Source organism: Myotis daubentonii, chromosome 8 (assembly GCF_963259705.1).
Source record: "Myotis daubentonii chromosome 8, mMyoDau2.1, whole genome shotgun sequence".
Classification (NCBI taxonomy): Eukaryota; Metazoa; Chordata; class Mammalia; order Chiroptera; family Vespertilionidae; genus Myotis; species Myotis daubentonii.
In genome coordinates, this window is record NC_081847.1 from 37,958,440 (window position 1) to 37,974,601 (window position 16,162).

The following is a 16,162-nucleotide window of genomic DNA, read 5'->3' on the forward strand; positions in this document are numbered from 1 at the left end:
TGAGCGTGTAAGTGTGTGCATGAGTGAGTGAGTGGGTGATGAGTGAGAGGAGATTGAGCCAAATGATGCCTTCAGCTCTCTGCCTCTAATGTCAACCCTGTGGCCATGAGAGCTACATGACCACGTGCCCTGGCCATCCTGGGGGCCACCCACCTGAGACCTGGCCATCTGAGCACTATTGTTTCCCCAGGAGAACAGTCTCAAGTCCGGGAAGGGGGCAGCTGCCATGATCCCAGGCCCACAGACGGTGGCCACGGAAATCCGTTCTCTTTCTCCGGTAAGTGGGCGAGGCCAGCTCAGGCTAGGGGACTCCACGCTGAGTATGTGGACCCGGTCCGCAGGTGGCCTGCAGCAAGTGCAGCGTGGAGCCCAGAAGGCTTCCCTTTCGAATGCAGCACCAGGAAACGATATCATTTTCAGAGGCCCACAGGTTCCCTGGTGCCCACCAGAGTCTCGTCCATTGCCCTCCGTTCCTCCCCCCACCCCAAGTAGGGCATTGGCAATGTGGGGGTGAAGTGGCGCCTCCCTTTGGTGGTGCCTGTGATGTGGTAGCTCTTTTGCATCTGCTGTCCTTACTGACCAGGAGGAGCAATGGATTAGGAGTCCAGAGGCTTGACTTCTGGACCTGGCTCTGTCGGTGGCTGCCCTGTGAGCCGTGTCTGTCCCTGTGAGGCCTCCTGCAACTCCTGTATTCTCCAAATCTGTCATTCGCATCATCTAGCCCACGAGAGAACACGCTCCCGGCTCTGGAAGGGTGGGGGATTGAGAGGGGCTCTGTTTCCACCATGGATCCCTCTGGTCATTCTTCTAAGATGCCAGGATTCTTAAATTCTAGGGTCTTGTTGGAATTCTGGGCCTTAGGAATCTCAGGTTCTAGGAATCTTAGATTCCAGGCTTTGAGAATTTTGTGGGTTTAGCACTCTCAAGAGTCCAGCATTCCTGAATTCTTAGATTCAGTGGTTCGTAGCATCTTGGCTTCCCAGCCCACCTTCATGGGACCCCTCCCCAACTTGTCCCTTGGTTTACCCACCCTGCAGCGGCCGGCATCCTCACCTGATCCCGGGCGGGGGGTGGTTATATTCTGCAGATCATCGGGAAAGATGTCCTCACCAGCACCTACGGCGCCACCGCGGAAACCCTCTCCACCTCCACCACCACCCATGTTACTAAAGTGAGTAGCAGCAGGTGCCACAGGGCCCGGCCTGGCTGTGGGGCTTGGGAAGGCCACTGCCACTGTCACGTGGACAGAGAAGACCCGTGGCGTTCCCAGTTCCAGGAGAGCCGTGCGCTTGGTCTGTGTTACGGTCTGTCCTGGGCATGGACCTGCTCTTCAACACTGACAGTCAGGCGTGGGGGACGAGACCATCTCCTTGGAAGTCACTGTGGGCCATAGCATTTGCATCTTACAGACCTTGAGTGCCGGAGGGATTTAGAGAGGTGATATGAGGAAGGCTCAAAGAGTGAGAAGGATCTTCTGGGGAAAGTTGGGTTTGCGCAAGGTCTTGGAAATCCAGGGAGGACTTGTGAGGGGAGGAGGGGACAGCGGCAGGCGTACTACGCAGTGCAGAAGATGGGAGCAGACACTGCATTTGTTTATTTGTCCACCAAGCAGATTTTACTCTGAGGGGCTAGTGGAGGGGCTGTAAGCAATGCATGTTGTGGGAAACAGGAGTAGTGTTCTCTGGTAGCAAGAAGCAGCATAACCGTGGGAAATTGGGTTGGACTGGGGCCAGAGGAAGCAGAATAGAGACAAATAACACAAACTCCAGGACAACTGTGGCGATGGAGGGCCCTGGTCTGAGAGCTATTGGAAAACCATCAATGTTTCTTAACTGGGGAGTGAGCCAGTGAGAAGGGGTTGAAGGAGAGGAGATTAGATCCACCAGGATGTGCAGGGTGATGGGAGAAAGAAGGGAGTGAGGGATGGAGAGACTAGGGATGGAGGGCCTGGACCAGGGTGGGAGTCAGAGTGGGAGAAGGAGGAGGAATGGCCAAGAAGGGAGGCATTCCTGATGCGTCAGCCGTGACTCAGCCAATGAAGACACAGGGCTGAAGGCTGGCTGGCACGTTCATGACTGAGTAGCCAGAAGGAAGCAGGAGGGGTCCCAGGCCAGGGATGGAGGCCTGAAGGAGAGATGCCAGGGAGCCAGGTTGAGTTGCAGGTTCTGCTGAGCTATCTGAAGAAGTCTGATAGGTGGCACTGGCCCTTTCTACACTGCCCCAGCCCTGCCTCCTCCTCTGTAGGACTCAGCACCTCTGCACAGTCCCCATAAAGCACCCACTGTCACCAAAAGCGTTAGTAAGCAATATTTATTTCACTGAAAGCTTTATGGGAAGGTTTTCTATCACACACCCCACCGAATACAGCTCAGAAAACTCTTTTTCCCAGAGTCCCTCCTAGCCCTGCCAACCAGGAGTCCCCTCCCCTCCCCCGCTTCTTTCTGTCCACTTCTGACTCCAGCCAGAACTTCTCTCAGCCACCACCCTCCTTGAATATGCCAAGCAATTCTACTTCTAAACTTACGCACAAACTTGCCCCTTCAGAAAACAGTGGTGGTTACCAGTATTGTCAACGAAATTTCTCTTGTACTGTGGTTTGAAGTCATTTAAGGTAGAACCTTGTCACCATTCACATTTCATTCATGTGTTCATTCAACAAACTTGCATTTAGCACCTGTCCTGGTCAGGCTGAACAGAGGGGTGGGGAGGAGGGGATACAGAGATGAACAAAAGACACTCCTGTCCCCAAGAGTTCCAGCCTGGTGAGCAAGGCCAGGTCCTGCACAAAAGGTCGGCAAAGGGCAGAGGCCAGAACCATGAGAGAGATGAATCTGGTGTTCAGGGAGTACTGAGGCAGGAAGATGGAAGGATTGCCAACCAGGGTCAGGGAGAGCATTTGATCTGGGCTTGGGAGACCTAGAGGGAACAGTGTGGTGCTTGGGGGAGTGGTGGCCACCAGGCTAGATCTGCAGTCTGAAGTCCCACAACCAGAAGAGGAAAAATCTGAGGGAGCCAGGAGAGGTGACTGCTGGTTCCAGCCATGCCCTTGAGGGATACTTTGGACAGGTCTCCTGTCACAGCTGCTGGTCCAGCAGGACCCAAGGCTGACCTTGCCTCTCTCTCCCCCTGCAGACTGTGAAAGGAGGGTTTTCTGAGACGAGGATTGAGAAGCGAATCATTATTACTGGGGACGAAGATGTTGATCAAGACCAGGTATGGGAATGAGGAATGCTACTCCCAGTGGCACTGCCCAGTCCCCGATCCCTGCCATACTGGGTCACTCATGGATGGTTGCCCTTGTGGGCTAAGAAGATGTACACTTTCTGCCCATTCTATCTAGACAAGGGGCCCCGAAGGGAAGGACATGGAATGGGATTCAGGAGGAGCCAGAAGACTCAGGCTCTAGTCTCTTCCTTTAATTCTTTGACCACTGCCCCTCCCTGAGCCTCCTGTTCTGCAAGCTGTGCACTAGGCGGCTTGTTGGTCTCTATAGTCTCTCGTATTTGATATTCTGTGGTTCCTCACGTTGCTGTTCTTTCCTGCCAGGCCCTGGCTTTGGCCATCAAGGAGGCCAAACTTCAGCATCCTGACATGCTGGTGACCAAAGCTGTCGTATACAGAGAAACGGACCCATCCCCGGAGGAGAGGGACAGGAAGCCACAGGTAAGGCTCAGGAGGTTCCGTATCGGTGAGAGGGAGGAGGGACCTGCAGCAAGGTCCTCTGAGCGTGGTTTCCATCAGAGAACCCACCCTGTGGCTTGGTCCCTGTCACAGCTTTGACCCCCCACCCACCAGACATCATGAATAACAGTGGGGCAGAAGCCTGGTTCCTGGGTTCTTTGGGGTTTAAGGCCCTAGACCAGCCGTGGGCAAACTACAGCCCGGGGGCCGGATCCAGCCCATTTGAAATGAATAAAACTAAAAAAAAAAAAAAAAAAAAAAAAAAAAAGACCGTACCCTTTTATGTAATGATGTTTACTTTGAATTTATATTAGTTCACACAGACACTCCATCCATGCTTTTGTTCCGGCCCTCCGGTCCAGTTTAAGAACCCATTGTGGCCCTCGAGTCAAAAAGTTTGCCCACCCCTGCCCTAGACCCAGAAAAGTAAATCAGAAGTGGTAGGAAAGGGGAGACAGGATTGTCAGTGGGTACTGAGGTGGGACATCTGCAGTAGTTAGCACAGTGCCTGGCACATAGTAAGTGCTGGATAGAAGTTAATTATGACTATTATTACTATTAACTCAAAGTAGGCTAACAAAATGCTGCTCATTCGGACTCTGCGGCAATAATCCAAGAAGAATAAATGTAAATGGCACACTTTAGGTGTCCCCGCTACTTCTAAAGACATCCCATGGAGCCAGAATCCTGTTTACATTTTATTAGTCGGTGAGCAAACTTAAAATACAAAACCCTCAGGACACAGCAGAGTTGAGCAGAAGGAACACAGCCAGGCTTTGGCAGAAACACCTTGCCAGCAGTGTGCCCAGGGGAACCTCCCTGGGCCTCGCTTTCCTCATCTACAAATGGGAGCGCATCTCTAAAGTGGAGCTGCTCTAATAATTAAACAACATCTGTGGCTCTGAGTTCGAGCAGCTACAACAGAATACCACATACTGGGAGCTTAAACGACACACATTTATTTATCACGGTGGTAGGAGCTGGACAGTCCAAGGCCAGCGTGTTGGCCAGCTCAGTTCCTGGTGAGAGCCCACTTTCTGGTTTTCAGACAACTGTCTTCTCAAAACTATGTCACAGGTGGCATGTCATTCTTGCCTTTTTTCACTCACAGATGGTCAGGTGCTGCTAATAAAGTCATGTAAATGCGATCCTCCTCTGTTTCTTTCCCAAGATGGAAAACCTGAGGCCCAGGTTCCATGACTTAACAAGTTGATCAGAACCCAGAGCTCCTGCTTTGGAACAGGCCAATTTGGAACAGGCCGCATGGCTGAGAGCAAAGATAATCTCTCTCTCGTCTCTTCTTACAAGGGCACCAATTTCCTTCATGAGGACTTCACCCTATGACCTCCGGTCCCGCCTCCAAATGCCCCCTCCTTGAGGATTAGGGCTTCCATAAGTGAATCTGGGGGCAGCCTACCAGGGCGGTGTCTCACAGGCGGAAGGTGCGTGGCCGTGTGGACCTGCTTCCTTTTCCTTGAGGTTTTGCCATGTTTAGGGATGAGAGTCCTGAGCAAGTCAGACCGTAACCCTCCACCACCAGCCAGGTGCACAGGGCCCTGTTTCCACCTGGGTTTCCATCTTGCTGGCCTTTATCTTCTCTCCCCAAATCCTCCAGAGACATCTCTCTGCTCCATTCTACTCAGCCTCTTTCTGGAAGTTCTTCCTTCTTAAAGTTCTTGCTGCGAGTGTGGAAAGCACACCTATCCCACATAGTCTTCTCTTTTCTCTGCAACCTCGCAGGCCAGATGTGTGGCTTCTGCTCCATGACCTCCCACTGGCCTACCTCCTTCCACACGGCCTGTCTCTCAAACCCCGCCAGCCAGAGGGTGGCACTTACCCAGCGCCCTAGAGCTTTCTTACCTACAAAATTTTAAGTAAATAGGGAAAAAATAACTGGCCTGTTCCAAAGCAGGAGCTCTGGATTCTAATCAACTTGCTAAGTCATTGGACCTGGGCCTCAGATTTTCCATCTTGAGAAAGAAACTGAGAAGGATCGCATTTATATGACTTTATTAGCCCTTGACCATCTGTGAGTTAAAAAAGGCAAGAATGACATGCCACCTGTTACATAGTTTTGGGTAGCTGCTATGTTCAGGGCATTTTGCTGGGCATTGGAAAGACAGCCATAAGTAAAAGACAGTCCTGTCCTAAAGGAGATCAGAATAGCAAGTGGTTACATTAACAACAGCAACACTAATAACAAGAACAGCCTGTATTTATTTAGCGCTTACTCTATGCTGATCCTTGTTTTGAATCCTACTTATAACTAAGGCAGTTAGTTATAGGCAGAACCCATTTTACAGATGAAGCAACTGAGGCCTAAAGAGGTTAAGAAACTTGTGCAGAGCTAGTGGGCTGTAGAGTGGGATTTGAACCGGGATTCAGGATTGCAGAGCCCATGGCCTTAACCACTACGTTTTGGAGTCACACCTGAGTTGGGATCCCAGGCTCCAGTTTCTTTATTTAAACACTGCACTCTGGGGTTTAATCCCCAGGGCACAGCAGGCCCAAGGAGAACAGAAAGAAAAAAATCAAAAGAAGAACATGTCATCACGACTAAACATTTCTTAGAATGGAGAGATGATAGGAGGAAAAAGTGAACCGAGTGTGATATTAGCCTCTCAGTGTTAAAGGAAACTTGGACAGATTTTCAGGCCAAAGGAAAAGATACCACTTCCCTGGAAACAAACAAGCAAACGTACATGGGCCTTGGAGTCTGACAGATGTGGGTTCAGTTCTCAGCTGCTACTCGCAAGCTACCTGGCCTTAGACAAGTCTCTGTCTTCCTGAGCCATAATAAAGGGCCCACGGTAAAGGCTCCCTGAAAACGACCTTGCCATGTATTTGCAGGTGGGTGACAAAAAGTTACTAACTTTTCTTATCCTCCTCCTTCCTTTGTGTCCCTCCCCGCCCCACCCTCACAACAACTCTGGCTTCAGGAATCCTGACCTCTATGAAGAGATGCTGGCGTTTCTGGTCCAACTCAAGCCAGAGAACCATTAAGAAGGGGCCTTCATTCTGGATTCTCCGAGTCAACACCGACGTCCCAGCTGCGACGTACTGTCACTGATGAGAGACTGGGAGAGGAAAAGCAAATATATATATATATATAGATATATATAGATATAGATATATATACAGGAAACACTGCATCCTTGCACTGCTTCTGGGGCTGGCCGGGCAGTCGGCCAACAGCAACAACCAACATCTGAACACCTACATTTCCTTTGCAGACAAATTGAAGAATTGGTGGGATTTTTTCAGGAAAAAAAAATTATAATGCCAATAATCCCTCGCTATCCCCTTCGAAGGCCGCGGAGCGACGCGAGCAAGCAGCCCAGGATGACTGCCGGGATGCAGCACCGACTGCGCAGCACATCCGGTGGACGGACCCTCCCTTTGTTCTCCAGTGTCTGTTGCCCATGCAAGTGCAAAGGAAAACCCTTTTGCGGCAAAGCGAGACACGTTGAAGCAGCAAGACACACAACGAGAAAGAAAAGACATTTCCCACTTGGAAAGGAGGAGGAGGAACACTGGATTATTATTTTATGGGTCTTGACACTGGGCTGCAAAATCCACCTTCCTTTCTTCCGCCTCCCCTCCCCCTCACAAGTCTTGTCATTTTCTGTCTCGACTCCCTCCTCCCAACCCTGCACCCCTTGCCCTCTGTCCGGGTCCTGCTGAGGGCCACTGCAGATGACTCATTTGAAACAAGAAAAAGAGAAGAAAGCAGGGACGGAAAACCATGCCGCAGGAAGGGAAGTAGACACTGTATGTTTATGGTTCTCATTACGAAGGTGCAGCTTGTAGGAGATTTGTATGGATGTGCTTTTAAGTTATGTATATGACATATAACGGGAAACAAATATTAAAATAAACAGTGCTGGTAAGTATGAAGCTGACAGTTTAAAATTATGATTATCTGACTGTGATTGATGTATCCCAAGGTTCCTAGATCTCACTGAACCGGCCCGGCCAAGGAGGCCTGGACTCTGGCTGTGGGCTGCTCACAGTAGGAGCTGCTGGGTTCAGTGTAGTAATTCAGTGTGTGATATTTGTCATTGGTTGATTGGTGGGGAGGGGAGGGGTCCCCGAATGGAGAAGCGGGGGTTTGACAAGAAGGAAGAAACACAGCTGTGGTCCAAGATGCCTTCTCCCCTGGGCAGTAAGTAGCAACCAGGGCCTGGTCCGTGCTCAGATGTGGGGCCCAGAGTTAGGATTTTGCTGCGGATCCCCTGGCCCAGTCCCCCTACCTCCCTAAGAGGGCTTGTCTCTATTCTCAGTCCTCTGGGGTTTTTTTGCCACATGTCTTGCCTTTCCCTGACCAAATCCTGGTAGCTAACTCCCCATCCCAAGCGGGGTGATGCCCTTGGCCACTGCAGAGGATGGTAGCTTTATCCGGCTGCCTGAAAACTCCCAGCTCGGTCTCTTCCTCTACCACTCCCGTTCTCTGTTTGAGTCATTCTCTTCTTCGTGGGCTGAAGCAGCCATGGGAGCGACCCCAAACACAGGGTAGGCCTAGGTGAACGCTGAGGATGAAAGGTGGTGCTGCTCACAGTCTCCATCCACGTGTTAGACCCTGGCTTTGGAGACCTCCCCTTCGGTCAGCATCTGAGCTCTGAGCCTGTGCCCTCTGAGTCCCAGAAATTGCCTCAAACCACAGAAGCCCTTGGAGAAAACCCATCAAAAGCCTGGCATTGCCACACAGGGGCTTTCCCAGGCTCTCCTGGCACAAGCTGGCCCCCTGAGCTCAATGAGTCCCCTCCTGAGGGAGTATGTCCCTCTGCACTTTAACGTATCAGTCCCATCTCACCTCCCCAGTCCTGTTTCTGAAGCAGTTGCTAAACTCACTCAGCAAATATATATTGAGTACCTGCTTGTGCCAGGCACTGTTCTTGGGTTGAGAGAATGTGGGGCACATGGAGGCACCTGGGAAGCCCCCTGAGCCAGCCTTACATTTCTAACCAGGGCTGTCTCTCCGAGAGCATTTCTGCATTCTCTCCAATTATTGGACATTGCCCACGGATGCCCTCCAGAGAGCCCAGGCTTATCAGTTACCCCAAGGATAAATACGCTTAGCTGCTTTGGTGCTGACCTGGGGCAGAACAAGAAACCAGAATAGTGTGCCTCTGTGGACACAAATGGGATGGAGGGAGGGCAGAGAGCCCTGAGCCTGGACATCCCATGGCAGAATCAGCCACACGCCCCCCAGAGCAGGCCGGGGGGCTGCTCCAGCTCCCCCTGAGTGCGACAGCACACTTGCCGTGCACCAAGCTTCTTTTTACGTTCCTGATACAGAAGCCCCTTTCAACCTGAGAGCTCCCACTCATTCTGGGCCAAAAGCTGGTGTAGCCCCACCCTCTCTGGCTCACCCAGAATTTGACTGAGGCACCCCGTCTTTGCCGGAACCAGGCATCCTGAACACACTTCAGAGGGAGAATTATTTTTTTCTGGGTTCTCCACCTGCCTACAGACCCTGGGTGTGTGGCTTCAGGGCAGGGATGAAGTGACCAGGCTTAGCTCATGGGCCAGTGGCGTTTGTGGAGATCTCTACCCCACCAATGCGCTGACCTTCCTTCCACGACAGTCAGTCAGTGCCCCCAGGGAGCAGGGGAGCTGCAAGCTAAATCTAGGGCACTGTTTCCTCCCCATGCGCCTCTTCACAAAGAACATCGACGTTTGTCTTGTCTGTCGTCAACCTACTTTTCCTTTTTACTTTTTTCTATTTTTCATTCTTTCTGTGCTGCCTCTCCACCCCAGAGACCATGTAGCATAGTGGAGAAGGCCCAGAGGGCGGGCAGGAGTGCTCGTGGCCATCCTGGCTCGGTGCCTGGCTCGCCATGTGCCATCGAGCTCATCTGGGCTCTCCTGGGGCCTCGGTTCCCGTCGCACTTGTAAAAGGACGCGGATAAGCCAGATGCTCTCCAGGGCCTTTTTCTGCTCTGCCATCCCACAGACTTTCATTTTACTTTGCTTTCTCTGGATCTTTTCCATCTGAGAGGACAGGAAGTTCCAGGACCTGTTTCGGGTTTTGAATCCTGCAAGCACATTCCAAGACTGGCCTGAAATTGCATGAGCAACATCACTCTAATTTATTTTCCCCCCAAAAGCACCTTACCAAACAACTGCAACGCTGTCCTGTTCCTTTTTACTCACACCCCTCTCTCTTCTCTGGTCCCCACGCTCCCCCACCTCAGTGCTCCGTGCTGTATGCGTGTGCTCTCTGTTCTTGTATACTCAATAAAAGTGAAATAAATGTGTTTGATGCTCAACCACAAACTGCCTTGGTGATTCTCTCTCTCTCCTCTTCACTTTCTCTCCTCCCCTCCCCCTTGACCACCAGTACAAGTTGGCATTGTGAGAAGGGCTACAGTTGGAGGTGAGCGATCCCAACACTTTCATTTTACTAATATTTGCAGCTCTGAATGTGGCACAGGTCTTGCATTAGGCTTTGTAATAAGGCAAAGTCCCTGCCCTCCAGGAAGTCACAGGCTAGTGGAAAAAACAGGCAAGCAGTCAGAGACAGTTCCTGAGTGATCAGCACCAGGAAGGAAATGCAGAGTGGGTCACCAAAGGAGACCACCTTAAATAAGGCAGTCAATCATGCCCCCTGGGGAAGTTATTTTTGAGCTGAATGAAGAGAAATATCCAGTGAGGTGAAGACCTTGAGCGAGAGCATTCTAGGCAGAAGGAACGGTAAGGATGTGGGCCCCAGGACACAGAGGGCCTTGTGTATGGAGAGACAGCACGGTCCCACTTCCTCTTCCTGAAAAGGAGCACCTACATCTGGGTCGCCCTGCAAACCCCTCCATGGAAGCCGAGTGGATAGTGTAGACAGCAACCCCCAACCTCAGCCTCTGCCCACCACCTGCACGTCAGTTGCCATATTCCCATACATAATGCCTGTCTCAAAATTAACTCTGTAAAAAAAAAATTTATTTAAAAAGGAAACTATATTTCACAAATGGAAAGGATATCTTCATAAAAATAAATGCAGAAATATTAAAATTAACAACCCGCAATCCATGTCAAAGTTAAACTCACCCCTTAGACTACCTGACGCACAGGTACCAGCACTTTCATTTGTATTCTACTAAGTGAGTCACCTCAGAACACTTCCTTTTTTAAAAATTAAATTTATTGGCATGACATCCTATATAATAAAGCGGTAATATGCAAACTGACCATCACTCCAACACACAAGATGGCCGCCCCCAGGTGGACACAAGATGGCCTGCAGGGGAGGGCAGTTAGAGGCGACCAGGCTGGCAAGGGAGGGTAGTTAGGGGTGACCAGGCCAGCAGGAGAGGGAAGTTGGGGGCAACCAGGCCAGCAGGGGAGGGCAGTTAGGGGCAATCGGGCCAGTAGGGGAGCAGTTAGGCGTCAATCAGGCTGGCAGGGGAGTGGTTAGGGGGTGATCAGGCTGGCAGGCAGAAGTGGTTAGGGGCAATCAGGCAGGCAGGCAGGCGAGTGGTTAGGAGCCAGCAGTCCTGGATTGTGAGATAGATGTCCGACTGCCCGTTTAGGCCCAATCCCACTCGGGCCTAAATGGGCAGTCGGATATCCCTCGAGGGGTCCCAGATTAGAGAGGGTGCAGGCTGGGCTGAGGGACACACATCCCCCCTCCGCCCTGCACGAATTTCATGCACCAGGCCTCTAGTTGGTTAATAAGATCATATAGGTTTCAAGGTGTACATTCCTATGATACATGATTTGTATATTGCATTATGTGCCAGACCATCTTTCTTTTTTAATTTAAAAAATTATTGTTGAAAGTATTACAGATGTCGCTTTGTTTTCTCCCCCCCACCATTGACCCCCTCCTCCCTGCACACTCCCCTCCCAAGCCTTTTCCACACTCTTGTCTGTGTCCATGGGCTATGCATATATGCATTTAATTCCCCAGTTAATCTCTCTCCCCTACCCCCACCCCCACCTTCCCTCTAAGATTTATCGGTCTGTTCATGGTTCTATGTCTGTGGATCTATTTTGTTCATCAGTTTATTTTGTCCATTAGATTCCACATATGAGTGAGATCATGTGATATTTATCTTTCCCTGACTGGCCTATTTCACTTAGCATAATACTCTCTAGGTCCATCCATGCTGTTGCAAATTGTAAGAGTTCTTTCTTTTTTTATAGCCATGTAGTATTCCATTGTGTAGATGTACCACAGTTTTTTAATCCACTCATCTGCTGATGGGCACTTGGCCTATTTCCAAATCTTAGCTATTATAAATTGCACTGTATGAACCTAGGGTGCATATATTCTTTCTGATTGGTGTTTCAGGTTTCTTAGGATATATTCCTAGAAGTGGAATCACTGGATCAAATTGGAGTTCCATTTTTAATTTTTTGAGGAATTTCCATTCTGTTTTCCACGGTGGTTGCACGAGTCTGCCAAAATCTCACAATGAGAACCACTGCTAATAATCTGGTGCATTTTCTAACAAATTTTCCATGTACATGTATTTTTCCAGAGTTGAAGTTACCTTGCACATAACTATTCTAAATACTTTTTAAAACTTAAACCCTACGGCCCCGTGAGGTTGTAACGGCCCCGGTGAGGTCGGGATGGCCCTGGTGAGGCTGGGACGGCCCCGGTGAGGCTGAAATGGCCCCGGTGAAGTTGGAATGGCCCCAGGGAGGTTGAGACGGCCCCGGGGAGGTTGAAACAGCCTCAGTGATGCCGAGAGGGCCCCGGTGAGGACGGGACGGCCCCGGTGAGGTTGAAACAGCCCCGGTGAGGACGGGACGGCCCCGGTGAGGTTGGGACAGATAATGGGGACCAGTATAGACTGATGAACAGAGATAGATGCAGAGGCAGAGCAGCATTGAACAGACTATCAAACTATAGTGGGAAGCCTGGGGAGGGTTTGGGGGGGTGGTTAAGAAATCAATCAAAGGACTTATATGCATGCATATAAGAATAACCAATGGACACAAGACACTAGGGGGTAGGGGATAGGGGAATGTCAAGGGGGGGAATAAAGGAGACATATGTAATATTCTTTGTAATACTTCAAGAAATAAAAATTATTTTAAAAAAACTTAAACCCTAAACATTTTCCTATAATTTCAAATACTAATATTATTTCTTCTATTTTTAAAGATAAGTCATTAAATGATACAAAATGCTATTCAGTGAAAAGCAATTCTTCAACCCTCTGCAGACTCCAGAGGCAATTGCTTTCAGGAGTTTTGTGACTCCTTTCCTGAATTTTCCCAGTAGATTTCCTTTAGCTATCTGTCACTCTGGGGGTTCTGCAGTAGGACTGGTTTGCACACACCCCAGATCTGTGTCTCTTTCTCCCATAAATACAGGATCGGCCTTTGTGCTACTTGGAAATAACTTGAGGTTGTTTCATCTACATCAGTGATTCTCAACATGGGTGGAGTTATTTTGCCCCGCCCCCCTCCCGGGGAATATTTAGCAATGTCTGGAGACATTTTTGGTTGTCATAACTGAGAGTTGCTATTGACATCTAGTGGGTGGAGGCCACAGATGCTGCTAAACATCTTATAATGCACAGGACTGCCCCTGCAACAAAGAATCATCTAGCTCCAACTGGCAATATTACCAAGGTCGAGAAACCTGATCTGTATGGACATGTGACCCACAAAGTCAGATTCCCGGGCCACCGACAGCTTCAGTACCCATAATTCAGTGCCCTGCAGTCTCTGAGAAGATGAGCCCAGCTGCAACAGGAAGCTCTGAGGCCAGGGAGCTCTGCACCTGAGACTGGGAATAGGGAGGGGTGAGGAGGGAGCTGAGCTTCTTCATGCAGGAAATGAAACTGACATGACAGGCTGAAATTGATACCCATGACTGTGACTGATAGAGGCCATCTCTGGTTAATCTTGCAGCAGCTCATTGTGATTAACCATGACCACAGGGCTCGATCTAGTCTGCAACCACTAAGAGATGAATTTTGACTGAGACAGATTGGCATGTCCAGTGTCACTGAGAAAATGTGACAGACATGCTAAGGAGCAGCAGCATGGAGACAAGAACAGACAGACAGACCTTGGTTTGAATCCTAGCTCTGCCACTCTCTTGCTGTGTATCCTTTCTGAGCCTCAGTTGTTTTTCCCCCTGTAAGTTGGGGATGCTAATACCTGCTTACTAGGGTGATGTAAGGTTTAGAAATCATAAACAAATGGCCTACCCTATGGATTTTGGACTTACCTAGCCAGCCCTCACAATCACATAAGCCAATTTCTTAATACAAGCAATAAATCTCTTAATATATATCTCCTTTTAATTCTGCTTTCATGGTTGGACTTTGACTAGTGCAACCACCCAGCACAGTGCTAGGCTTTCAAATAGAAGCCATTTATTAATACCAAATTGCAGTCATTAATTAAATGCATAATATATGTACTTAGCTGAACCTTTGTGCCTGGCTTTGTGCTAGGTTCCAGGAAAACAGTCGAGAACAAAACAGGCAGGTCCCCACCCTCAGGGACCAGTTACAGCCTGACTGAGGTATTAGATTAGGCCTGTTTGGCGGGAGGACACTGGGTGATTATGGCCGGAGAGACTGAGGTGGTGACTACTGCTAAAGAGACCAGTTCTCTCTGGGCTGGGAGCTGGATTTCTGAGGCTCTCTCTTAGGCCTCAGTGTGGTTGGAAGTTAAGACTCGGTGACAGTGTCACTCAGGTAGCCGTCGGCTGACCAGGACCACGACTGAGTATCCGACAGTGGCTACTAAGCAGCCATGACCTTGCCCCCAGCTTCAGTAACCAGGACTGATTGAGACCAACGGATCTTGGCTGGTAGATGTGTTTCTGGAACGGGATATAAAATGCACAGTTTGACAAAAGTTGTTACCCACGACGGTACCCACAAATTACCTGAAAGATGGGAGAAATGTAAAAAAAAAAAAAAAAGTTGTTATCCACGGTTCTGGAGCTAAAACGAGAAACTAAAAGCAAAAGGTAATATTCTGGGGCGGAACCTGCCGGCGCGGACCGCTCGTCCTGCGACCTAGAGATCTGCCCGGGCGGTTTTTCCGTAGCTCTTGTCCGACGCCAGAGCGGACTTCCGGTGCGCTTCCGCGGTGCGTGAGCGGGGCGGCACCGAGGCTGGTGAGTGCGGCTTCCCGGTCTGTTTTAATTCCGCTCCTTTCGTTGTTTGTGTAGCGGGGCCACCCCGTTCCCGGCCTGGGGTCGCGGCGTGCCCTGGACTAGGGCACCTCGCGGGGGCCTGTGGGCTGGTGGTGGGACCCTGGTGTCCCCGAAGGCCTTTCTCCCGAGAAACCGTCACCAGGGAGGGCGCCCCAGCACTCCCCGGGCCACCGGGTAACTTCGGGCTTTCTTAACTCCAGGACTTGGGGGCCCGAGGCCTTGGCTGCGCCCGACCTGGTTCCGTCCGGCTCTCGGTAACTTCCCGGTAAGGTCTTTCCCCGAAAGGAGCCTTTGTTTCTCAACTGCGAAACGGATACCATGTTTTTATTAAATGAATGTTTATCAAGTGTCGACTCTAGGATGTGCTCGAGGTGTAAAGAGATTCAGATCTCGTGGAGGTGACAACCCTCGAGTAAACATGGGCAAACTTGCCCACTTGGTACGTGAAATGAGCGTGTAGCACCAGAGACCCGACCTCGGAGGCTGTACGGAGGAGACATTATTGGGCTGAATCAGGAAAATTATGTGACAGGAGGGAAGCGCCTCATAGGCAGAGGAGCTTCTCGTTTGAGGGTCGGGAGGAGGCCGGTGTGCCTGGAGCAGAGCTTGTGTGGGGAGCAGGGTGTGAAACGAGCTGCAGGAGTTGCCGGGGCCCAGACCATGGATTTTGGTTTCCCCAGAACCACATGGGAAACCACCCGGAGGTATTAAAAGTGGGTGTCCACATGCCTAGATTGGCATTTTGCAAAGGTCACTCCAGCTGTGGATGGAGACTGGATTGGAGGGGCCAGCGCCCTGGGTGAGTGTCATGGTCGTTTGGTTAAGGAGGTGGTGAAGAGAAGTGGATGGATGCATTTCCAGGGCATCTTCTCTGTGTCAGGCCACATGCCAGCTGCGGAAGATGCAATGAATAGAATTACAGGCTGATGGAATTAGAGTGAAAGTAATTATCAGGGAGGAGCACACAGATGCCACAAGGGAAAGTGGCTAAATGAGGAGCAATTTTCTAAATGTAATAGCTGTGCATTTAGCAAATATTCATCAAGTACCTTCTGAATTAGGGTTGGGAATAGGAAGATGATGTATAAGTTATTTAGAGCCGTGGCTTTCAGGCTTTTTCGGACCGTGACCTACGGTAACAAATACATTTTATGTTGCAACTGAGTGTGTACACAAACACAAAGCTTCAGAAAGCAGTTATTATCTTCATCACTCCTGATACACTAATTTTTTTATTCTATTCTTTTCGTTAAAAAATAATAATACTGGCTGAGACCCTAAACTGTTTCTTAACCCATAACGAGTTGTGACTTGAAGTCTGAAAAAAAAAAAGCTGATTTAAAGTGAGGG

General features: G+C 49.9%; 2 protein-coding genes across 17 annotated transcripts in view; both read left to right on the forward strand.

Moving 5' to 3' along the window:
- EPB41L1 (erythrocyte membrane protein band 4.1 like 1) overlaps nt 1-9,960 on the forward strand; it is a 119,977-nt gene extending 110,017 nt beyond the window's left edge. For 7 of the 11 annotated variants that reach the window (XM_059706021.1, XM_059706020.1, XM_059706019.1 and 4 more), the window contains 5 exons: nt 191-277; nt 1,088-1,171; nt 3,133-3,213; nt 3,547-3,663; nt 6,621-9,960. In XM_059706021.1, the coding sequence (XP_059562004.1) occupies nt 191-277; nt 1,088-1,171; nt 3,133-3,213; nt 3,547-3,663; nt 6,621-6,629 (378 nt within the window). In that variant the 3' untranslated portion in view covers nt 6,630-9,960. The remainder of the gene's footprint in view (nt 1-190; nt 278-1,087; nt 1,172-3,132; nt 3,214-3,546; nt 3,664-6,620) is intronic. The other 4 variants (XM_059706028.1, XM_059706027.1, XM_059706031.1 and 1 more) reach the window with 2 other exon arrangements.
- Nucleotides 9,961-14,705: 4,745 nt separating this feature from the next.
- AAR2 (AAR2 splicing factor) overlaps nt 14,706-16,162 on the forward strand; it is a 51,868-nt gene continuing 50,411 nt past the window's right edge. For 4 of the 6 annotated variants that reach the window (XM_059706044.1, XM_059706040.1, XM_059706043.1 and 1 more), the window contains exon 1: nt 14,780-15,077. The gene's annotated coding sequence lies outside the window, so the exon portion shown is untranslated. The other 2 variants (XM_059706041.1, XM_059706042.1) reach the window with 2 other exon arrangements.